Source organism: Scylla paramamosain, chromosome 7 (genome assembly GCF_035594125.1).
Source record: "Scylla paramamosain isolate STU-SP2022 chromosome 7, ASM3559412v1, whole genome shotgun sequence".
Taxonomy (NCBI): domain Eukaryota; kingdom Metazoa; phylum Arthropoda; class Malacostraca; order Decapoda; family Portunidae; genus Scylla; species Scylla paramamosain.
Window position 1 is genome coordinate 29,343,619 of NC_087157.1, and position 24,231 is coordinate 29,367,849.

The window sequence follows — 24,231 nt, forward strand, 5'->3', positions numbered from 1 at the left end:
CTTTTTTTTTTCATTTTCTCTTTATTTCAATAACCACAGATGAAACTATTTAGCTATACTTTGGAATTATTAAGAGGTCTTTGTATGCACTCTGGTCTTTATTTAGGTTCAGAAACTATTATCAGTAAGGGATTACTGATGTAACAACATTTCAATATCAAAATATGATATCCAGCAGCAAGAGATGTTTGTACCATACGGGTACAGTCAAGATACCACTTACTCCTCTAACATTTTTAGTTTTTATAAGATGTCTCAAACAGCACCAGCAGGTGTGCAGAATAATAATAATAATAATAATAATAATAATAATAATAATAATAATAATAATAATAATAATAATAATAAAATAATAATAATAGAAAAACAAATAAACATCAATGATGCGTTCAATATAAATTTCATCTTTATCAAAATGCATCAAAACTGTGATCATGACAAGGATCTCCAAACATCAACCCACCATTTACACGACTGCCCATAACATCTCAACAGAGTAACAAAATGAAGTAACAATTTAGAAAAGGAAAGAAGAGTCAAAGAACATAAAAATTTATCACTGAATTTAGCCATATATTGCTTGAATAACACACTGCCAGAAGAGGATAAGTGACACTATGGCTAATTTCCAAAATTAGTAGTGAATAGGCCTTTTTTCTATCAACCATCTTGGTCAGTCATCCTCTAAACCACTGGAAACATAGCATGGTCAAAATATTCCCATTACTTAAGCATGACCACCATACCTCTTAATAGTTCCTAAAAGGTAGCAGAGGAGGCCAACAATGTATCTTATCCTTTTTTTTTCTGTCAGAGCATCACTCATATATATATATATATATATATATATATATATATATATATATATATATATATATATATATATATATATATATATATATATATATATATATATATATATGTTAATTTCTACAAATAATTACACAAGTTAGGTAATACAGGAGTCTACTGATACATAAAGTATCTTCTTGGAACACAACAGATGTAGTTTATCACCCAGCATCCCTTGCTAGTTTTCCAGACACCTTCAACATGAAGAATCTAGAAAAAGTTAAGCTATCCAGGACATGCTATCCCAACAATGGCTATGACTGGTACCTTATCTCCTGTTAGAGGATCCCAAACCTCTTTTGCCACTAAATAGGTGTTTGGGTTTCAGGTCATATACATGACGGTCACCTTCACCCTTGCGACCATCCTTATTCATAGCATTCTGTGCCTTCTTGCCAATCTTCTTCAACTTCTTAGCCATCTGTTGGAAAATAATCTGTAAGCTTAAAATGTAAACCAAAGTAACTAGCAATTACTCAAGGTTCTAAATAGTTTTATATGGAATGTTTCAGCAAATGTATATAATGAGGAGAAATTGCTTAGAATGCAAGAAGGAAGTGTTTGGAGTAAGAAGTAGAGGTTCTTCTTCTGTGAATACTCCCTTAGGGACACTCCTGAATGGAATGATCCATCATAGATAGATGGATAGACAAACAGATAGATAGACAGACAGAAACTGGTCTCTACCCTAACAACTAACTAAACCAAGGAAGAGCTAGTTCTTGAGGTGCCTAGACCCTTCCCTCTTGAAAAACTTTAAGCATGGCACATGGAGAGAAAAAAATCCTGCAAAGAAGATACAGGTGTTGAAATAATGACAAGAAATGTACTCGTAAACTATAACTAAGGTGAGAAACAGACTCAAGAAATAACAAATAAGAATAGTAACCAGGAACAAAGCCATCCATTAAAATCTGTTCTACAACCTATTCCACATCAATCATATATTACCTAAGGCCCTAACATTCAGCCATGGCATAGTCCTGTAACCCTAAAACCTAATATGGTAAAAATATAAAATAAAAGAAACCAAAAGGAATGCAACACACACACACACACACACACACACACACACACACAAAAAAAAAAAAAAAAAAAAAAAAACTGATTACCTTAACATCTCGTACTCCAGACTGATCACGTGGAGTCTTGGAACTGGAGCGAACCCTTCCCTCCGAGTCCATGCGAGCCCTCTTGATAGGAGGACGAGCCCGGGAGGTACTGCGAGTCCTGGTGAAGTGGCAACCCTGCACATCAGACATGTCCACGCCCAAGTCTTCAAACTCTGACCTAAGTCGTGACACTGAGCGCTCCCGCTCCCTCTTCTTGGTGGCACGGGGCATCACTGCCTTGCCCTGAGGCTTGTCAATCTTAGCATTGATGGCATTGATGATCTTCTTCTCTCTGATCTGCTGGGCAAGGCGATGTATCTCCTTCATGGCTTCATCTTCCTCCTGAATGTCGTATTTGTAGAAACCACTTGCCTCACGCTCCTCCTCCTCTGCTTCCAACTCTTCTAATTTCTAGGGAGACAGGTGACAAATGTACTCTGGGGAAACATGACAATAACTCCTCTTTCTTAATGTTATCTGCACAGCATTTCAATACTATATCTTTGAAGAATCATACCCATCACCACTGGCAGTCATTAACAGCCCAGTTTGATATGTACATATATCTCACACTACTTAACCATCCATGCCATTCAGTTATTCTGAACTATCCTGATGACTTTTCCAATTCTATCTTTACACTATGTATGACCTGCAATATCAGACTTTCATTTCTCAGTCTGTGTTATTCTGCTCATCCTCCTTTGCTGGATTTCACCAGTAGCTCAACTTTTCCCCCACTCACCTTCAAAATGTCAGGATCCACAAAGTCTGCCACATTGTAGCCTTCCCAAAACTGAGGAATTTTGTCATACTTCCATTCATCATTCTCCAGATTCTTATTCTTGTTCAGATCAAGGGAGTAGTCATCTTGCAGTTCCTCTTCTATATCCTTTTCCAGTTTTTTCTTTGTCACTTCCATAAGCTCCTCCTCTGTTCCAGCCTCAGCATTGGCCTCAGCCTCCCTCTTCTCCTTGGCCTTCAATACACTCTCTGTATAAAGTAAATGCAGGATCTCCTGAAGGCATTTTTTTATACATGTGTTGGAAGTCTCCTATTTAGAAAAACAAATGTGACTGTCATCTATATAACAGGTGTGATGCCTTTTCCGTGCAATTCTACTGAAAGGAATGGCACAAAACTCAACATATTTCTGTCATACATACAGGATTGCCAAATTATAGGTACATCTTATATAGTGGGAAATACAGAAGTTCTGGCCTTAGCAGGGGCAGTTTGAAGTGGCCTTGATGATTCTAGGACATGTGATCTTTCCTTCATTACACACTGTACATTACCAAAGTCTCAATCTTGGCAGCCACAGTTATGCCTGTACATGCACTTTTAGACTCTCCCATGTCTGATTCATCAATTGAGGAAAATTGGCCCTTGACTCTGACTCCCTTCTAGAGACCAGTTAGTGAATACACTATTGTGTGAGTACTAGAATTTACAGTATCCAGTCTTGGATGAGATGTTAGTGGAGAAGACAGAAATAACTGTTTTGAACATTATAACAACATACATCAACTTCAAGAGTGCAATTTCTCCTCATGGCACTGCTGAACATTTCCTTCATGCCAACTGTGCAAGTAACACCGAAGACAATGAAGATACAGATTTCTATAGTTTAGTCTCATCAAATTGTGACTGGGAGTTTGATTATAAGCTTCATTATTGTGGTGTGTTAGTAAATAAAAGCCTGTGCCTTGTCAGATGGAAGACAGAAGGAAAGGATGAAGGAACAGTAAGGAGTAAAAAGATGGCGAGAAGAATGGAAGAGAAATTAGGAATCTGAGTTAGAGAAACAAGTGCTGAGGTTAGGATGGAGAGTAACAGAGAAACAACCCAACCTCTACACTGAGGCAGCTGTAGTAACACAGAGCAATCTCAGGATGAAAGTTACAACTCTTTCTCACCTTGTCACAGATTTTGGATTATTTTTAAATATGAAGGCATAGAATGTATAGTAAGTCTACTGCCATTTAGTTCAGCATGATAGATGCATGGAGAGCTGCACAACTGTTATCTGGGAACAAGCTGTTTTCAGCAAATTGTTAAAACTCCCCTTTCTGTGGAGAGAGAAGTGGAGAAAACCTCCCCAGCTTAGGTGTTTGACATTAAACCTATATAATTCTTCACTGCTTTAACCATACATCATGTTTGCATTACAAAGTCCTATGAAATAATTCAAATATCTCCACTCTCTGAACCCAAGAGCTTGAATTTTCATTTCACATGCCATTCACATACACTCGTGCTGGCATTATTATGCCATCACTGAGTAGGGCTGGGCAGGACACAATTACTGGACCCAAATCCCACATATCTGCCAAGGCTAGACAGATCCAATTACTTAGTGAGTAATCAGATCCAGATCTGCCAAAACAATTACTCAGGAGTCAAAGTCTAAGTATGAATAAAAATAAAGATGCTTTCTGAAAAATCTCTTACACCAAACGTTGCAATAAGATACTTATCGACGATACTGATATGCAAAATACACAACGAAAAATGAAGATCATGTTGAATCATGTACTTTTACTGGCGACACTAGGCAAGGTTTTAATGCTGCCAAGCTTCTCTTATTTTCTATGAGATATGACTGGCTGGCATGCTGTGACATCAAAGCAAAAGGAGAGCATATAACTGGCTATGCTGGCCATGAGGCTTCAGTAGAGTCTATGCTGCTCAGACAAGTACCACACCCTCACAGATCCAATAATTGTCTCACTCCCCAGACAAGTACCACACCCTCACAGATCCAGTAATTGTCTCACTTTCCAGAAAAGTACCACACCCTCAGAGATCCAGTAATTGTCTCACTCCCCAGACAAGTACTGCACCCTTGCAAATCCAGTAATTGTCTCACTCCCCACATGGGTCCCACACAGTGAGAGGGACCCACCAGTAATTGGGTACAGACCCAAATCTCATGGGTCTGCCTGGCCAAGTAATTGGATCTGTAAGTACTTATACTATCAGATCCTACCCAGCCCTATCAGAGAATGCCTTCTTTACCTCTGTACTAAAAATCCTTTTTACCTTTCATAATCCACACCAAAGATGTTACCACCTTTTTCCCTTGCAAGGATTTCTCTCATGCGTCTCTCCCTTCATACTTCCATGCCTGTGCAGAACACATCTCACCTGGAATGAAGGGAGTCCGCTCCTTCTGGTCCCGTGGAGCTGGCATGGCCACATGGACACGGTTTAAGATAGAGTCAGCTTTCTTGGTGCGCATTTTAGCATCCACACGCATTGCCAGGAGACGGTCACATGCCTAAGAAAAGAATGGAAAGAATAAATATTATTACAGAACTGAAACTGAGAGTTTCTATAAAGGTTTGGTGCTCAAAACTCAAATGACATACCACTGGCAAAAAAGAGAACATTTCACTCTGGAAATAATACAATTTTATCCACATGCATAACAAAGTTTACATAATGAATGTGATATGAATACTTTATGAATTACAGAAAATGCAGAATCTCATTTCTATGTGAAAATTGAAAGGATTAAACGTTTGGCAGACATCACAGCACATGGAAGTTTTGATGTCTTTACAAAACTTTAATCAAATTTTTAACTAAATCTTCCTTCATTAAGTGATGTGCTTCTCCTCAAACAGACTCAAATCTCACATGACTTTTGTTAATACATTTTTTTTCTATTTTTTCAAAGATAAGTGTTGAAGTTGTCAGTTACTTAAAAAGCTTAGTGATTTCATAAGTCATTCCTCTGTTGTCCCTCATGATAGACCAAAAATCATACAAAAGATGATGACTATTTGCTTTTCTAATGATCATTTCTCTGATGGCCTTCATGAGGACCTATCTAGTATACTGTGTGCCCAGCCTGTGTCAGCCTGTGCCAGCCTGTGCCACTCACCTCCTTCTTTATCTCCATGACACCCTGCTGTGTGAGAGTTGACATCTGCATCACCGGCACTCCATCACGCTCCAGCTGTCCAACTAAAGCTCGCTTCTCAGGGAAGTTTTGCTCTAGTTCCTCCAATGTGGTGACATCCACCTTGTTGCAGGCCACAATCAATGGCTGCAACATACACTTGAGTGAATATTTGACAAAGAGACAGAGTACCATAGTCCAGAGTATCAGAACACATTTATTAACACAGTCCTGAGTATCAAAACACATTTATTAACACAAGCATTTTTTTTTTTATATGTAAGAGAGTGAGACTGGGGAAAAAAAAAAAAAAAAGTCCACCGAGGTGCTAGTCCTTAAACATACAAAGGGCATAATCACCCACATTTTCTCTCAGTTAATGCACAAATAAAAGTGTAACACCTCCATCCTCCCTGATAAACAATAAAAGTTGACATGATGGAGATTTCCACAAGTGTCAATCTATCATTAGTAATAATCTATGTAAGTAATCATCACAACTTAATAACAAGTGGTTGCATTCTATCAACAAAAACTTTTATACCATTCATACATGGGCACTCCAAATTACACTATCAATCATCCAAGCAAAGCTGATCCTAATAGATATTACAAGCTCTGTATGACTTAAAAAGAGACTTTACCTTGTTAGAGAATAGGGGCTTTATACTCTCATAAATCTTGAGCTGCTGTGTCATGGGAAGACCACAAGTCTCTGAGATGTCCAGAAAGAAGATGACAGCAGCACGAATGTGTGCTAGTGCAGTGATGGCCTGAAGCTCTATGGTGTTCATCTGGTCAAATGGTCGGTCTAATACTCCCGGAGTGTCAATCACCTGCATGGAAAGGACATATAAATTATTACCAAAACTCCAATCATCATCCATAGATACATTTCCCTCTTTCATGACTCTTGCAAGTGATCCTGTGACATGCTTACTTTTCACAACCCTCTCTTATCTCTCCATCCATCTCACCATGTTTACCTAACACTTCCCAGATACCTAAACTCACTCAACTCATTCATTCTACTTTCTCTTATAAACATCTAACAGCTTCCTACAGCTGGCAAACTCATCCCCATAAGGCATCCTAAAGTCACATACCTCTACTCCTCTCCTCTCAAGCACCATCATCATACTTTTTCCCAACTTAACCTTTCATTTCTGTTTCACACACCCTATGAAATTGATCCATCATTCCACATATCACATATCTAACCACCACAACATTTCCTACAGCCCATAATATCCTGGATCCTTGTCACTCATTACTTCTCATCCCTTTCATACTGCTAAGAATAAAATGAGTCCACATTTTTCTCTTCCCTTGCTTCTCTCACCCACATCACACCACTCATCACTCCTTTTTCCACTTACTCCCACACCCCTTTTCATTTTCATTCATGCAAATGCACATTCTACAACCTTTCATGTGTGTCTCTTGCACTCCTGCTATATTTGCCCATTCCTTCCCAACACTTTCTACTATGTTTCTCTTCAAATCAACATTCATTCCATTTACATTTATTACTACCACTCTCATCACTATTCTGTCTCCACTTCCTCTCCAGCCGTAGCCATGTTGTCTTCCCCAGAAGGGGCCCATTGACAGATGACAGTCCCATTCCAAGAGGAATCACCAAAATTTGCAAAATAGCCTCTTCAGTAAGATTGACTCCTATAGAAGCAATGCCTCAAATAAAAAAATAATCTATTTATCTACACAGATGAAATTAACAAATGCATGAAAACTAAAGAAAGCTTACATCAGTATAAAAACAAAATAATAAATTTAAAAAAGAGAATATATGAATAAAAAACAAAAGCACACTGCCGCAGTCACAGTGGCCACTCCTGTTAATTCCATCCTACAGGACTGGTCCTGGATCACAAGACAAAAAAAACAGCACACCTCACCTGCCAGCGAAGGTATTCATAGTCAGTGTGACCCACGTACAGGGACTTGGTTGTGAAGGCATATGGCTGCACCTCCACATCTGCTCGGGTCACCAGATTCATAAAGGAAGATTTACCTAAAAAAAAATAAAATAGTCACATTTCCTTGCTTTAGTCTAAGGTTTTATGATCAAAGCTTCTCGTACAAAAACTGGTGAACTGTCTCTCCCAATATCTGCTATAGATTAATAAAATATGGGTGGCATATGTTCTTATTTTAATTGTCATTAAAATAAGAACAAATTTAAATATTTTCCATAAAATCAACTGATAATTTGAGAAGAGAAAAGAAAATTTCTAATCAATTAATGCGAATAATAACATTACAAGCAAGGTTCACATTCACCTGCATTAGGGCAACCACAGACAAGTAGGGTACGAGTGTTGGGGTCAATGGAGGGCAGGCGGGAGATGTGTTGCCTGACATCCTCCAGATACTTGAGGGGAGGCGCCTGCTTCTTCATGATGGTTGCCATACGGCCCAGGGCACTGCGCTTCAGCTGCTTACAACGGTAGAGGGAGTCACCATACTTGAGTAGCTTGGTGTAATCACTTGCCACCTTGTCCACCAAGTGTCTAGCCATGTTGATCTGGCCAAGGGACAGCTTGTAGTGATCCTTGTTGTACAGGGTGTTGAGCAGGTCAGCATAGAAAGGGTGCAGGTCCTGAAACACAAAAACTTGACACTTTTATCTGTATTTCACATCAATGCTACTGTAATTACCACCACAACCATGCTGATCATTCTAAATATAGTTTTTGAATCAGTACTATATGTCAGAGAAAATTCATAAACACATCCATAAAAATCCATGTAGTTTCTTTAATAACATAATATTAGAACAGAATCATTATCCACTGATAAGATCAAATGATATGTCCTACTAAGCTGAAAAAATAGACACCATATAAACATTCAGACATAGTTGCAATATGCTCTACTTTTCTTTCTTACATGACATATGCTTCCATAATATGAGGACTGTATTGTATCATTCACTGCCACATTTGAACTCTGTTAGTGCAAGACCCTTTTTTGCCTTAAATTCCAACATGAAGATCCATCTATGATGCCATAATTTTCTTTGCACAATATCATTCTGTCTGAAACAACACAGCACTGCAAGGAGAATGGACCTACAAGAGACCACTCCCCTCCACACTCACCTCCAGCTTGGGGAACTCTGAGAGAATAGTGGTGAGTCTGTCATGGAAATTTTGTTGTGTGAACTTCACTTTGGTCATGTAGAACCGACGGATCCGGGAAATCTTGAAGTTCTTGTGGATGACTGTCGGTGTCTTACGCTGCGTCTTAGACAGTATTATGTCCACAAAGTCCTAAAAAAGGAAAAAAATTATCCTGAATAATATATGATTAATATATGACATGTAGGTAAATAGTGTTATAAGTTGTGTGCAAAAAGAATTTTACAGATACAGTAGTCTTGAGAAACCTGTAAATTATTTTTTAAAGATATACTTAAAAAAAAACTGAATTATGTATAGAAAAAAATATATGATAATCAATTCAGCAATAAGAACAAAAATAATATAATAACTCTTAGAATTTATTATATATCAGTCTGAGCAGAAGCTGAGGGTCATAAAAAAGTCAGTACATAATGATATAAGAAGTCCTTTAATTATAAGAAGCTCAAAGGAAAGCCAAGCAATAACATTTATTCTCTTTACAATTCCAGAACCTAAGGATCATATTTACCTTTGCTGTTGGGACAGGTGTGATCTTCTTGAAGTTGTAGTGTGACATCTTGCCCTCAGGTGAGAAGACTCAGCTGTTAATTTAACAACAAATTGAGACAGGAATCCTTATGAATAGATTAGAACGAAGACAGTAAGGATTAAAAACACTCTAAGTGGCATCCTTAATATAGGCACTGAAACAATCAATAGTTAAAGGATTCTGTCATATACCTAACTAATTACTCATGCAAAATTTCAAAAGACATAAAGTAAACAAGTTAAGCACACAAAAAAAATAAAAATGAGTATCTCATTATTTGAAACATGTAAAGAAGTTTAAGCACATTGCCAAATTACAGGAACAACTCATGACTGTGCTCTTAATCTTATGTTTTTGTATTGAACAAAGATAAAAGGCAAGAGAAGGCACAACTTTGCAGCACTGCAGCAAATTTTTCATCAGTGCAGTGGTCACTCACTCCTCTGTGTAAGCAGTGTCACACAACCATCATTAAGTAAAGATTAAGGACAAATCACCTGATTTTAGTTAAAGTCCCAGGTACTTTCACTATCACTCCATTACAATGCACCTCTACCTGTATGAACTTTGTTCTCTGATCAAGTTTCACCTGATGGCACACCCATCTCCTGAAGTTACCTGTAAAGAAACTCCATGTCTAACTGCATTCCTTCCTCACCTTTGAATTACAGTTGATGTCTGATGTAACATTTCAAGGCTGGTAAAGATTCAATAGTCTGGTCCTCTCAATTTTATAAGAAGTTAATTTTATCTGATAGATAAGAATGTGCTTTGAATTTTCATTTATATTTTACATGAAGATCACGAATTTCTTTATAAATCATATTCCCTCAGAAAATGTCACCTGAAACATTCATCTTCAGATGAATGGTTTATTTTTTAACAAATTCTACAAGTATATAGTAACACGGACTTAGAACTGGAGCCACAGGCATAAGCCTCTTCCAGAAGATTGTCTGGATCTGTATCTGAGTATGACTAATGTCTTACTTGGTCAAAAAATGTGTGTGTGTGTGTGTGTGTGTGTGTATATATATATATATATATATATATATATATATATATATATATATATATATATATATATATATATATATATATATATATATATATATATATATATATATATATACCAATTCATACAAGAGTTTGAGGTTATCAAATTTCAATATTGACCGACTCAAGTTGATCAAACTCGTTTTTATCCCTCACACACCCCTGGAGCCGTCCCTGACGAGAGTCTACACATGGGAGAAAACCCGAGATGGTGCAGCGGCACTTCAGCTGTCTGGCATGGATGCACTTCATAAACTATAGTACAATAAATGAACAACTTTAGTATTGGTATCTAACTTACAGAAACAACTCAGTCTAAGTGCAACTGCACACAAGAAGAAATAAGTAGAAGCCAATAAATCCCACAAACATTTCTGAAGTGCACCACCCATGGCCGCCCTCACCTGCTGCACTCCTCAGGCGTCGGTAACTTGGCTGTAATATCCCCTCACATACAAGCCATAAGCCTCATTTTCTTTTATGAAGGAGGAAGACTCACCTCACGTAAATAAATCGCCTCCTGGAGCACAAACACACAGCTGTCCCAGCCACACGTCCTCTGCCTGCTCGCCTGTCCCTCGTGCTCGTGTTTACATCATCTTGTCCACATGTTACAATTCTTTAAAAAATATATATAATTTTTACCAATATTTATATAATTTTGCAAACAATAATATTTTAAAACATTATTCGCTTAAGACTTTCATTACCGCAATGTCTGTGCAAATTGAAATAAATAATATTTCAAAGTATAGTATTGGTATTACTTTTCATTTCATTTTGCTTTAATTAATTGATGAAAATACGACAAAATACGTTTTTTAATAAAATTATATACTAGGTGTTTTTTTTTCATAAATATATATTCTATATAGATACTCCTTATAAAAGGTTTTCACAACACGGCTGATATTATAAATTACGGTTACTATGACTGTTGGTTGACTTTAAATATCATTATTCCTAGAGAGAGAGAGAGAGAGAGAGAGAGAGAGAGAGAGAGAGAGTGTTACATAGAAAAACAGGTCACAACAGACCTTGCGGTCCTCACGAGCTGAACTGATCTAGGACTACAAAGATGATAGTAGAAGAAAAGGACAGGAAAGCAGAAGCCTTTCTCCCCACCTTCCACTCCCTCCGGTATAAGCGGTACAGGAAAACAGGTCGGAAGGAAATACCTTTCAGGATTAGAGAAGGAAAAACCCTAAGGAAATTTTATACGAAAGAAAGAAAATAGAAGAAATGAGGTCCCCCTTTTCCTGAAGGCAAGGAAGTTAATCACCAATAAACAAACGCTGTTATCCGTGGATTGCAGGCAAAATATTTGTCAAGACGGAGTTTAAGTCAGTAGGGTGTTGCAGTCTATCACGTCTCGAGAAACCCCATTCCATATATTTACTATTCGGCGAGAAAAAAAAAAAATCATAAGACTTCAAGGATTTCACAACAATTTTGCAACCGTTTCCTCTCGTGTAATTTGAAGAGTTTGTGATTTTAAACACCTGTATTAAGTCGCCTCTTAGTCTTCTTTGTATTAATGGGAATATATTTAATTCTGTAAGACGCTCTTCGTATGATTTGTTTCTTAGGCTTGGCATCATTTTTGTTACTCTACGCTGAACTCGTTCTAATTTATCATTTTTTTTTTTTTCTGGTAACAGGGGCACCATACATGAACGCAATATTTCAGAAGGGGATGGAATAAAGAGTTATACAAAGTGAGGATTGTATCCTTAGATTTATATTCAAAAGATCTGCCGATTGAGCCATTTATTTTATTCGGTTTATTTACAACTTCTGAACATTGCTGGCTAGGTTTTAAGCTACTCGATACTGTTACTCCTAAATCGATTTCGCTATCAACACTTATAAGTTAGATAACCTTTAAAATATACTTTTTTCTCGTTTCTATGCCTTATGTGAAGTACTTTGCCCTTATTTGCATTAAAACCCATTTGCCAGGTTTGCCCCCACTCTGACAACTTGTCTAGATTTTTCTGCATTTCTATTACTTGTTCGTTAGAGACTACGGAATTCGCTATTTTGGTGTCAGCAAACTTCGATATTATACTGGTAATACCATCATCTATGTCGTTTATATAAAAAAGGAACAGAACAGGTCCTACGACTGATACCTGTGGCACCCCGCTGGTTACGTTAGTCCACTTGGATGCTTTTTCCATTTAATACTACTCTTTGTTTACGGTTGTTTAGCAATTTTCTATCCATCTCAACACGTTGTCTTGGATACCGTGTGATTTTAGTTTAATCAGCAAATGTTTGTAGGGGACTTTGTCGAAGAGAGAGAGAGAGAGAGAGAGAGAGAGAGAGAGAGAGAGAGAGAGAGAGAGAGAGAGAGAGAGAGAAATTCTTAAATATGGTGAGTTTGCCAGCTGCAGCAGCATCCGTGACTTAGCATTATAATGGAAGGTATTAATGATTTCCATTAGAAACAAATATATAGAATGGTCACTCACTGACACCACAACAGCTATACTCTCTCTCTCTCTCTCTCTCTCTCTCTCTCTCTCTCTCTCTCTCTCTCTCTCTCTCTCTCTCTCTCTCTCTCCACAATGCAATATATAGTAGCTCCTGCAATATAAAATGCATCTTTACAAGTTAAACAAAACGAAAGATAAGAAAAGGAAAAATAATGCAAAATTCACTTAAGGGAATTTTGCGGCATTGCCTTGTAGGATGCATAGTTTTATTACTGTAACTTGGGATGCTTACAATATTTGTTTTATATAATTCACTTTACTCAGCTTTCAAGACATGTCTACCATTTTTCATATTTCACACTTTTTGTCTACACTAAAAAAGAAAGCACCGATAGGTACTGCATGTCTTTCCTACATGGTTGTTGTAAACACTAAACAGGCAGTACTTTTCCGTCTTGCGCATTGTATGAGGGAATACTCAAATGTAAGGTTTCCTTGAGTATTAGTAGGGATGTGGATAAAGTTTTGGTAGGTCATACGGTTTAAATAAGAAGTCAGTATGTCAATAAGTTTAAGGAGAGTTTGAAAGTCAAATTCAGTGATAAAGATTCGGGATGAGGTTTATTTGAGAGCATTAAGCCGTAATACCCTTAATTATCGTTTCATTATTTGCACGATTTCTCTTACACGCTTGCTATATGCCTTAGTTTTCACTTCTTCCTTTAAACACGATGGACATCGTAGAAAAAAATTCTAGGGAATTTCATCCTTCACACTATATATCCCAGTCCCAATCCTCATTGAAGAGCAGACGAGCACGGCCCAAGCCTCAGAGCAGCTGGCACCAGCGGGCGTCTGGCAGGTTAGCAGCAGCACCATGGCTCCCCTCCTAGCCCGGCCCCTCACCCGGTTCACCGCCACGCACTACTCGCCACTCATTCTCCTAAGAACCATGTCGTCAGGCAACTTCCTTATCAACCAGCCCAAGTACGCCTTCCTTAAGGAGCTGGGCCTGGCTGAGACCAACAAGGGAGTGTTTAACGGCAAATGGTTCGGCAATGGCGAGGTGAGAATTACTATTATTTTTTGGTGGTGGTGATGGCAGGCGGTGTGGCTGTGTTGGGAGGCAGGAGTGTTGCCGTTTCAGCTTACCCCACGTCTGCTGTGACTGACTGATAACATCATGGCGTGATAACAGGGCTGGAGCAACATGCAGAAATGGCGTGAGAGTTCCGTGACATTTATTCTCAAAGTACATTTTGTATTTGTGCAGTTTTTCACTTTATATAACTTAGTGGTGGGAGTTTTAGATACCTTGCATGATATAGTAAGTAATGGTTGTGTATGTTATCACCGTCATAAGTGCTGGAGCAAAAATTATGTAATAAATTCCGACAAGAAACCGTACTTAGTTCACCGTACTTTATTTTAGCGTGAAGAGTCGAGTAGTACCTTGAAACCACATTGTGTGTTTTTTGTCTCCCTTCTGTTATAAGTTGCATGTTTAAGTACTATCGGTTAAGAGTAATAATTGATCATGTATAGTAGTAATTAATTATTTAGACTCGTGGTGTGGTTGTGACGGTGGTGGTGGTGGAGGTGGTGGGAGGCGGGGAGGGGTAATACGAGGGGAAAGGCGCAGGCCGAGGGTTGGTGGTTGGTGAGGGCGAGGATTGGCCGGCGTCTTCTGCCCAGCAACCCAAGTGAATGGGTTAGAAATAGATGCCGGGTGACTGCCGCGTTGCATAATTATGTGCACATGTCATGCACTTCACGCTTCATGGATTCAAGAAGTATTGTTAATATTTGGTATGCATTGGAGAGAGAGAGAGAGAGAGAGAGAGAGAGAGAGAGAGAGAGAGAGAGAGAGAGATAGGCCGGGGGATGTGGGGGGGGAAGAAATGCTACAGCTCTGCTGGGAGCGGAGGAGTGGTAGTAGATTGACCTTGAAGTAATCAGGAGTCTGTCTCATCACCAACCAAGTTGTTTCTTGACTTCCAGCCATGACGCCATGTATTTAACCAGTCTTCCACTTAATCCTATTCATAGTCGTGGAATACGATCATTACATCACTGTGGTAGTTTGAAGTAAAATCTGTGTTATCAAATTTAAATGACCATCGTGAACCTTTTGAAGCCACGCATGTATCAAACATTACATGAGACACGTCAAATGAAGCAATATATCATTATAACTAACATAAACAAAAATACACTTATATTTAATATCAAGGAATAAACGTTATTAACAAAAGTACTTTTCCATTTAATATCAAGAAATAAACGTTATAAACAAAAATACATTTATATTTGATATCAGGAAATAAACGTTAAAACCCATGATGCACGACGCACTACGGCATTTTGTATTGTAGAGACCTTTTGCCTCACACTTTCTCGAATTACTCCCGTAAACTGAGTGCACACACAAGGTTTTTGTGACACTGACGCATGATAGTGGAAATATTTCATGTTATCAATTTCTTTGCCTCATTTTTTTGCAATTACTCTCATTTGTCTATTAGTTTGTAACCTGAAACTGGTAATTTTCCAAGTGTTAAGGCTGGTCACTGACCTAGTTTTTTTTCTTTTCTTTTCTTTCTCGAATATGATGTACCTAATTATTTGTGAATCTCTCTCTCTCTCTCTCTCTCTCTCTCTCTCTCTCTCTCTCTCTCTCTCTCTCTCTCTCTCTCTCTCTCTCTCTCTCTCTCTCTCTCTCTAATGCATACCAAATATTAACAATACTTCTCGAATGTAGAATGTAATACATAATCTTCGACTCAGCAGCTTCTCTTCTTTTGCCACCTTTCCTCCTCGAAGCCATGATTCATGTAGTTGTGCAGGAAACTCCACTTTGAATATCTCTGATCATTAATGGTTTAAATAGTAAAATACTAATTACCTACTTGTCATGTGGGAAAAGATACCTGGCACCCTAGCATAACACTTGTACATTTCCCACTCCAAACTGGTTTCTTAGAGCTTTTGAATGAACATAATGGAGTTGGTGATATACCAGTCAGCTTGCACCTAGTAAAATCACCTTTCATCGCCTTCCATGAATACTACTTCACATTTTCCCTTAAGGATACTTAGATATATCTGACTGCCAAGCCAGTCTCTCTCTCTCTCTCTCTCTCTCTCTCTCTCTCTCTCTCTCTCTCTCTCTCTCTCTCTCTCTCTCTCTCTCTCTCTCTCTCTCTCTCTCTCTCTCTCTCTCTCTCTCTCTCTCCTAAGGCATCCTAAGGTACAAATAGCTATAGTACATCAAAGTGTCCATGCAGGTCATCACGTCATACTGTCCGGCCAACAAGCAGCCCATTGCCCAGGTGCAGCAGGGCACTGTGCAGGACCTGGATGAGTGCATCAAGGCTAGTAAGGAGGCATGGCAGGTGAGTGCAGATACACACTTACAACTACTAGAGAGAGAGCTATTTGTGTGGAACAAAAAGGACATAAGGGGACATTGAAGAAAGCAGAAGACCACTTTAAGGATTTAAATTAGGAAGCATAACTTTCTCCACAGAAGCATGGAAATCTGGAATAGTCTGGATAAGAAACAGGTTTATGCAAGGAATATGTAAAAATGGAGGTGGGACAGTATGAGCATAGCTCTTTTTCTGTACACACACACACACACACACACACACACACACACACACACACACACACACACACACACACACACACACACACACACACTACTTATTCTACATTTCTTTTAATAGGCAGTAAATAGGTATATGGTGTACTAAAGGAGATCTAGATAATTTGACCATGAGAAACTGTATAGAAACCTATGTTGCTTTATTGTATTGTTCTCACTGTTCCTAATATAATGTTTCAAAAACTCTGAGATAACAAAGAGATTGAATGTAGTTTTCCATTTTTTAGTCATTTTGTCACTTATAACATGTGGAAAAGTAATTGAAGTTTGCCTAGTATGGTAGATAATCCATTACAGAAACCTAACATTCAGAAAGATAGAAAAATAAGGGAAATTTTTGTTTAGTAAGATTATTGTGGGAATAAATGGCATATAATGCTGTTTGTAATAGTATTGTAGATGGTAATTATCAATAATTAAACCTGAACATTATAGGTCTGGGCTGACATGCCTGCCCCTGCACGTGGTGAGATTGTGCGGCAGATTGGAGAGGCACTGAGGGCAAAGTTGGTGCCTCTAGGACAGCTAGTAGCTGTTGAGATGGGTTAGTATAGATGAGAAATAAAATTTGTAACATGACAGAATTGCAATACGTTGTATTTACACAACTTTACAACTTTAATGTACTTCCTTTAAATCTGCTATTCATCCTTTTGCCTAACCTTCTAAAGTAAGAGATTCCTGGGAAAGGTAGACTTGTAGTCTAAACACTATTTGTCTTAGAATGTGATATCACCTTTGTAAATTCTTTGGACTGTCATCAAGACATTTTTGAAAGGCCATATAAATTATTAATCAGGTTCTCATGGATGTTTTTCTCAGATGAATATCATTGTCAGACTATCACTAGAATCATAAACGCACTTGAAAATTCCAGCGACTTCTTTCAGAATATGCTATAATTTTTAAGATGAGACCCATAGTTGTTTTTAGGCTTCACTCATCACAGGCCCAACAGTTTGAAGTTCAACATAGCTGCATCTCAGTGCCTGAACTGTTCAGTGGAAAAGAAGATAGCTTCCCTTTTGTGTCATGCAAACACTCACCATGCATTATTTCTTCAGGCAAGATCAAACCAGAGGGTATTGGTGAGGTTCAGGAGTATGTCGACATTTGTGATTTTGCGGTGGGTTTGTCCCGAATGGTGGGAGGATCCGTGCTACCTTCAGAGAGACCAGGCCATGTCTTGATGGAAAACTGGAATCCCTTGGGTGTTGTGGGTGTCATCACTGCCTTTAACTTCCCTGTGGCTGTGTATGGATGGAACAGTGCCATTGCCATGGTAAGGCATTTTTTGATGACACTCGTCATTATTGTGTATATGATTTTATACTTATTCTTTTGAATATTTATTTCCTACTTACATTATTTGATTGATATGCATGGAGTTTCTTTACTTGCATATGCTTGGAATAATTACTTAGATGCACTATATAATTGTGTTTGGTTGGCAGGTGTGTGGTGACACCCTGGTGTGGAAAGGAGCTCCCACCACCCCCTTGGTATCCATTGCCACCACCAAAATTGTTGAGTCAGTGCTGGTCAAGAACAATCTGCCAGGTGCAGTGTCTGCTTTGTGCTGTGGTGGAGCTGATGTAGGCACAGCCATGGCCAAGGATGAGAGACTGCCATTAGTGTCGTTCACAGGATCCACCAGTGTTGGCAACAAGGTTACATTTTGTGAATATTGTGGCATTACATCATTACTCGTAGATCTTTCAGTGTGGTAATGTGTTGTAACTGATCACTGACAGAAGAAGATTTTCTCTCTCTCTCTCTCTCTCTCTCTCTCTCTCTCTCTCTCTCTCTCTCTCTCTCTCTCTCTCTCTCTCTCTCTCTCTCTCTCTTGGAGCTTCCAAGGAAGTCCCTGTATTTCAGTATGAGGATACAGAAGATTAAGATAGGTATTGTAGGTGTAAGAGGTGGTTCTATGGAAAGACATTAGTAGGTTACTTAAGTGAAATGGGAGAGTGAGGAGTTTTGAGTGTGCAGTGATGAGATGTATGAGGTTGAGTAGATGGAGACTGTTGCAACTAGATAAATTTTATAGGTACAGTTAATTAAAGAACTGTTGATCATGTTTACACTGTACATCTAGTATTATATGAAAAAAGGAGATTCAACCCATATCTAATTAGTTAATAGCACTGCACACCAGAGTAGTGTGCTGAGAAGCCTTGTAGTGTGAATGGGACTTGATCCCCTAATAGTGGCAGTGTTGGTGCAGGTTGCTCTCATGGTACAAGAACGCTTTGGTCGTCACCTGCTTGAGTTGGGCGGCAACAATGCCATCATTGTGGATGAAGATGCTGATCCAGAGATGGTTGTGCGGGCTGCCCTCTTTGCCTGTGTAGGCACAGCTGGCCAGCGCTGTACCACCACTCGCCGCCTCATTCTCCACCACACTGTGAGTGCCCACCAGCCATGTTTTTTAAATAAAAATGTAAATGATCCATTAAGGAAGCAATGGATGGGAGTCTGTTGTAGTGGAATGATCAAGTTATATGTTTTCCCTTGCATTTCCTGTGTAATTATTTTTCTTCCTAAACATCATGTCTAATAAACACATAATGATTGGCATTAATCACTCAGTTGTGTTGTAAAGAACCAAATAATGCTTTTGCTACTTTTATTGTGTAGTGTACCTGGAGAGCAGCCACTAAATAGTATGACATCAACAGCTCCATGATGTCATTGTGGAGCGGCTAGTGAAGGCATATGGCAACTTCATGTCTCGTATTGGTGACCCCCTTGATGATGGAACACTGTATGGACCCATGCACTCCCAGCAGGGCATTGATGGCTTTCTAGCCACTGTGCAGGAAGCTCAGGCTCTTGGAGGTTAGGCAGCTCTCTTCAAACTTCATTTTGCTTACCATTTACCAAGGGACATATATTTACTTAAGTGTAGTGCCTAGAATTTGAGGAAGTTCATATTTTCCTGTCTACATTTGTACTTTTATCCAGTTAAGTCAAGGATATTCCCTGCTCACTTCTCTGCATCCAACTTAGCTACTATGTGCTTTTCCAGAAGTAAAACAACAGTAATAATACAGCTTTGTGTGCAACTGTATAATATGATGAGTATAGAAAGAATGGCTCTTAGGTCAGTGTTGCCAGGTAATCATGTTCCATCTTCCTTGTATTTTGTTGTTGAAATATAAACTACTAATCCTTCTCATGCTAGAAACTGTGTTAGGAAAATTTTCCTTGTATATTTTAGAAAATAGCCATCCAGTATTTAATCATACTACTAATGCTATTTATATGTTACTTCAAAGTAATGCTGTACCCTTCCCCAGGCAAAGTGGTGTTTGGTGGAAAGGTGATAGAACGGGAGGGATACTTTGTGGAGCCAACCATCATCACTGGCCTGCCTCATGATGCCCCAGTGGTTCACAAGGAAACCTTTGCCCCTATTGCATACATCCTGAAGTGCTCCTCTGTGGATGAGGGCATTAGCTGGAACAATGAAGTGAAGCAAGGGCTTTCCTCATCCCTGTTCACACAGAATCTTGCAAATGTATTCAAGGTAAGTAAAGTAATTCTTTTGTGAACTATGTACAAACTTTATACGAGTGTCATTCTTTTGGCTGCTCCATTAATGAAAGATGGAAGAAGTCAGAGCTAGTGATGACTCCTACCCAATTGTTCTCATAGATGAGGCAAGTTTACAAAGTATGAAAAGTAAAAGGCCAACCCTTGTCTGAGTTCACAACAACAAAAGGCTTCTATTCCTGTATGTATACATTGTTTTGAATAAGCAAATATGTATTAGTACATGAACCAAAACCATTGTTCAGGATAGTGTTGCTGGTGAGGATATCATTTGCTTTACTTAACTTTGGATGAAGAAAAATATTCTTCACTAGAATGGGTCACATAGGTAAGGATACACCTTTCACCTTAACACAGTACACTGCTTCCTTTGTCTGGCAAACTATATTATAGTGTGGATAGGCAGAGTTCATCTTTATTGAAACACAAGAAATTAAATTCCCAACTCATGTTGTTGTATTTATGTACACAATAATCTGACTTGCTGTCATACCTTTGCTCTTGAATCTTCTGAATTTCCCAACATTTGGTTGTGACCAGTGTTTTTTCTTATTAAATTAATCTGTGCTGTTTATTTCTCAACTAACTCCTCAATGTGTAAAATTTCTTGACTATTTGCCTTCCATGGTGGAGTACATTCACACTCAACTTTCCTTTTGCTGACCAAAATGTCAACATTCGGAGATTTCAATGTTCACCACCAGCTTTGTGTTTCATCTTCATTTAACAACTAACTTGGTGAACAAGCCTTTTATTTTGCTATACTACATGGCCTAAAGTAACTAATATACCAACTTAACCATTTTTTTTTAATGCCTTAGAGATATGGCCAGCATCCTTGATCACTTTTTAATCTTTCAACTTGTGTCAAAATGTTCTCTCTCTCTCTCTCTCTCTCTCTCTCTCTCTCTCTCTCTCTCTCTCTCTCTCTCTCTCTCTCTCTCTCTCTCTCTCTCTCTCTCTCTCTCTCTCTCTCTCTCCACCATATTTTATGTCCACAGCATTGTTTCCTTTACTTGTTATTGCCTTCAATTGAAGACTTGTATTTTTTTTTTTTTTATGTAGGAGGGACACTGGCCAAGGGCAAAAAAAAAAAAAAAAAAAAAAAAAAACTGCCCACTGAAATTCCAGTCCCATAAAAGGGTCCAAAGCAGTAGTAAAAAATTGAAAGATAAGTATCTTGAAACCTCCCTTTTGAAGGAATTCAAGTCATAGGAAGGTGGAAAAACAGAAGCAGGCAGGGAGTTCCAGAGTTTACCAGAGAAAGGGATGAATGATTGAGAATACTGGTTAACTCTTGCATTAGAGAGGTGGACAGAATAGGGATGAGAGAAAGAAGAAAATCTTGTGCAGCGAGACTACGGGAGGAAGGAAGGCATGCAGTTAGCATGAAAATAGTGGTAGAAGACAGCTAGAGATGCAACATTGCAGTGATGTGAGAGAGAGTGAAGACAGTCAGTCAGTTAGAGGAGAGAAGTTGATGAAACGAAAAGCTTTTGATTCCACCCTGTCTAGAAGAGCAGTATGAATGGAACCCCCCCAGACATGTGAAGCATACTCCATACATGGACGGATAAGGCCTTTGTATAGAGTTAGCAGCTGGGGGTGAGAAAAACTGGCGGAGACGTCTCAGAACGCCTAACTTCATAGAAGCTGTTTTAGCTAAAGATGAAATGGTAAGTTTCCAGTTCAGATTATAAGTAAAGGACAAACTGAGGATGTTCAGTATAGAAGAGGGGGACAGTCAAGTGTCATTGAAGAAGAAGGGATAGTTGTCTGGAAGGTTGTGTCAAGTTGATAGATTGAGGAATTGAGTTTTTGAGGCATTGAACAATACCAAGTTTGCTTTGCCCCAATCAGAAATTTTAGAAAGGTCAGAAGTCAAGCATTCTGTGGTTTCCCTGTGTGAAATGTTTATTTCCTGAAGGGTTGGACGTCTATGAAAAGATGTGGAAAAGTGCAGTGTGGTATCATCCATGTAGGAGTGGATAGGACAAGAAGTTTGGTTTAGATCATTAATGAATAATAAGAAGAGAGTGGGTGATAGGAGAGAACCCTAAGGAAAACCACCATTAATAGATTTAGAAGAATAGTGACCATCTACCACAGCAGCAGTAGAATGGTCAGAAAGGAAACTGGAGATGAAGTTACAGAGAGAAGGATAGAAGCCATAGGAGGGTAGTTTTGGAAATCAAAGCTATTTGCCAGACTCTATCAAAAGCTTTTGATATGTCCAAGGCAACAGCAAAAGTTTCACCAAAATCTCAAAAAGAGTGTCACTAATTATCACTGCACATGTATGATATTTCCTCTTTTTGGTTCTCTGCAGTGGTTGGGTCCAAAGGGTTCAGACTGCGGCATCATCAACATCAACATCCCTACCAATGGAGCAGAAATTGGTGGTGCCTTTGGAGGAGAGAAGCACACAGGTGGAGGCCGAGAGTCTGGGTCTGATGCTTGGAAGCAGTACATGCGGCGCTCCACCTGCACTATCAACTACACCAAGGAACTTCCACTTGCTCAGGGCATTAAGTTTGAATAAATGCCACAGCCTTGCCCAAAGTGCTCTTATTGGCTGTCTTGGCTGATGATCCAAGACAGTTTGTCCATCTTAATATCTTCAGTGTGCTGCTCCTTTTCAGCTGAATTTTTATACTTTGAGTTTTTTGTGAAATCCTTTTGTGATGAAACATTTAAGTTTTATTACATTATTAAAGAAACTATCTGCTCAATATTATGCAATTGATTGTGTCAGTTTACTCTAATGTAATGAAACGGTGATCCCTGTAATGAAATAATTTACAAAGAACAGGATACCAAATTGTTAAGAGCTATTTTGTAAAGATGCAATATTTTATATACTACATTTGTATCCTGTTATGTGGAATCACAATATAATTTAAAAGTTGTTTTATGTGTTTTTCAATTTCACTGTGTTTCTGTTTATATCCCTGGCTGTAAAAGTGGATACCCAAAACGAAATGTCTCCATGCATACATTAACATTTGCAAGTATTTCCTCTCTCAGGCTTTAGGCCTATGTGAAAGGAGAAATTCACTGTACTAAAGTTTTTTTTTGTGAATGTAGTACAGTCATTTTCTGTACCACAGTCACTTTCCAGGATTTAGACAGCTGTCAGAAGTTTATTATTTCCAACAAAACATTTATTTGTTCAGTGATGTGTAATTTATCATTACAATTTAAATTTAAATCTACTAAAGAACATACATTAACTTGCTATAGTCCAGGATCATGACAGTATTGGAACCACCAGATATAAATGTGTGCACCCTGTGCTAAAATTAGACTGGCATTCAGCTCTAACTAGCTAACAACACAACCAACTCTATCACTCCACTTCAACACGCGGACCAATTCAGCTAAGTAACTTATGATATGCTCAGGTCTGTAGTTACATTTAAGTCACTTTGTCACACCCTAAGCTTGCCCAACCAAGGTAATCAGTTATAACCTGGGACTCCCATCAGTATTCAGGAGTACATATTTCCCCAACAACCTGTGAAGCCAAGCTACAGAGGGGTAACAGTCTGCAATTGAAATTTGAGGTTAATTTACTAATACATTTCTAAAAATATTCTTTACATAAGACAATGATAAGGTAACCACACATAGCACCAGCCTGGGAATTAAAGAATATTTATGGTGCTACAAGATGACACGTCATTAATCTCATGTTCACATACGATTCCTCTTCAAACTATCTAATACCTGCTCTTTTTACTAGTGTCTAAGACTAGTATTTTTATTCATTTATATATTTGCTTTTTATTTTTTTATTTATATATTTATTTTTTTGGGGGGTCAGGAGGGTGCAGGAGCACATACTTGCTTTCTTTCCTTTAAAGGAATCATACAGGCCATTACTCCTCAGCATTTGCATAAACTGGATATTGGATTCAGTGGCAGACAAAA

General features: G+C 38.4%; 2 protein-coding genes across 7 annotated transcripts in view; one reads left to right on the plus strand and one right to left on the minus strand.

Moving 5' to 3' along the window:
- LOC135102316 (GTP-binding protein 4-like) overlaps positions 1-11,248 on the minus strand; it is a 22,136-nt gene extending 10,888 nt beyond the window's left edge. For 4 of the 6 annotated variants that reach the window (XR_010269618.1, XR_010269617.1, XM_064007355.1 and 1 more), the window contains exons 1-11: positions 11,129-11,248; positions 9,553-9,625; positions 9,000-9,170; positions 8,179-8,497; positions 7,794-7,909; positions 6,519-6,710; positions 5,857-6,021; positions 5,115-5,247; positions 2,710-2,957; positions 1,965-2,375; positions 1,120-1,273 (exon numbers count right to left, since the gene is read on the minus strand). Coding sequence is in view for 4 of the 6 variants with exons in the window: in XM_064007355.1 (XP_063863425.1) it covers positions 1,121-1,273; positions 1,965-2,375; positions 2,710-2,957; positions 5,115-5,247; positions 5,857-6,021; positions 6,519-6,710; positions 7,794-7,909; positions 8,179-8,497; positions 9,000-9,170; positions 9,553-9,600 (1,956 nt within the window). In the remaining 2 variants the exon portion in view is untranslated. Of the gene's footprint in view, positions 1-79; positions 1,274-1,964; positions 2,376-2,709; positions 2,958-5,114; positions 5,248-5,856; positions 6,022-6,518; positions 6,711-7,793; positions 7,910-8,178; positions 8,498-8,999; positions 9,171-9,552; positions 9,626-10,129; positions 10,192-11,128 lie in introns of those variants that run through there. The other 2 variants (XM_064007356.1, XM_064007353.1) reach the window with 2 other exon arrangements.
- Positions 11,249-13,861: 2,613 nt separating this feature from the next.
- LOC135102320 (alpha-aminoadipic semialdehyde dehydrogenase-like) lies at positions 13,862-23,210 on the plus strand. Its single transcript, XM_064007360.1, has 9 exons — positions 13,862-14,136; positions 16,358-16,465; positions 17,176-17,284; positions 17,805-18,022; positions 18,195-18,410; positions 18,968-19,147; positions 19,422-19,581; positions 20,043-20,272; positions 22,628-23,210. Exons 1-9 carry the CDS (start codon positions 13,948-13,950, stop codon positions 22,838-22,840), a joined length of 1,623 nt encoding a protein of 540 aa, XP_063863430.1. The 5' UTR covers positions 13,862-13,947; the 3' UTR covers positions 22,841-23,210.
- The last annotated feature ends 1,021 nt before the right edge of the window (positions 23,211-24,231 follow it).

Bases quoted from the DNA above. Each gene is read 5' to 3' on its own strand.
- LOC135102320 (XM_064007360.1), top strand. From the start codon at position 13,948: ATGGCTCCCCTCCTAGCCCGGCCCCTCACCCGGTTCACCGCCACGCAC. The intron at 19,148-19,421 runs GTGAGTGCCCAC...TGACATCAACAG, and splicing joins GCCTCATTCTCCACCACACT to CTCCATGATGTCATTGTGGA. The intron at 20,273-22,627 runs GTAAGTAAAGTA...GGTTCTCTGCAG, and splicing joins ATCTTGCAAATGTATTCAAG to TGGTTGGGTCCAAAGGGTTC.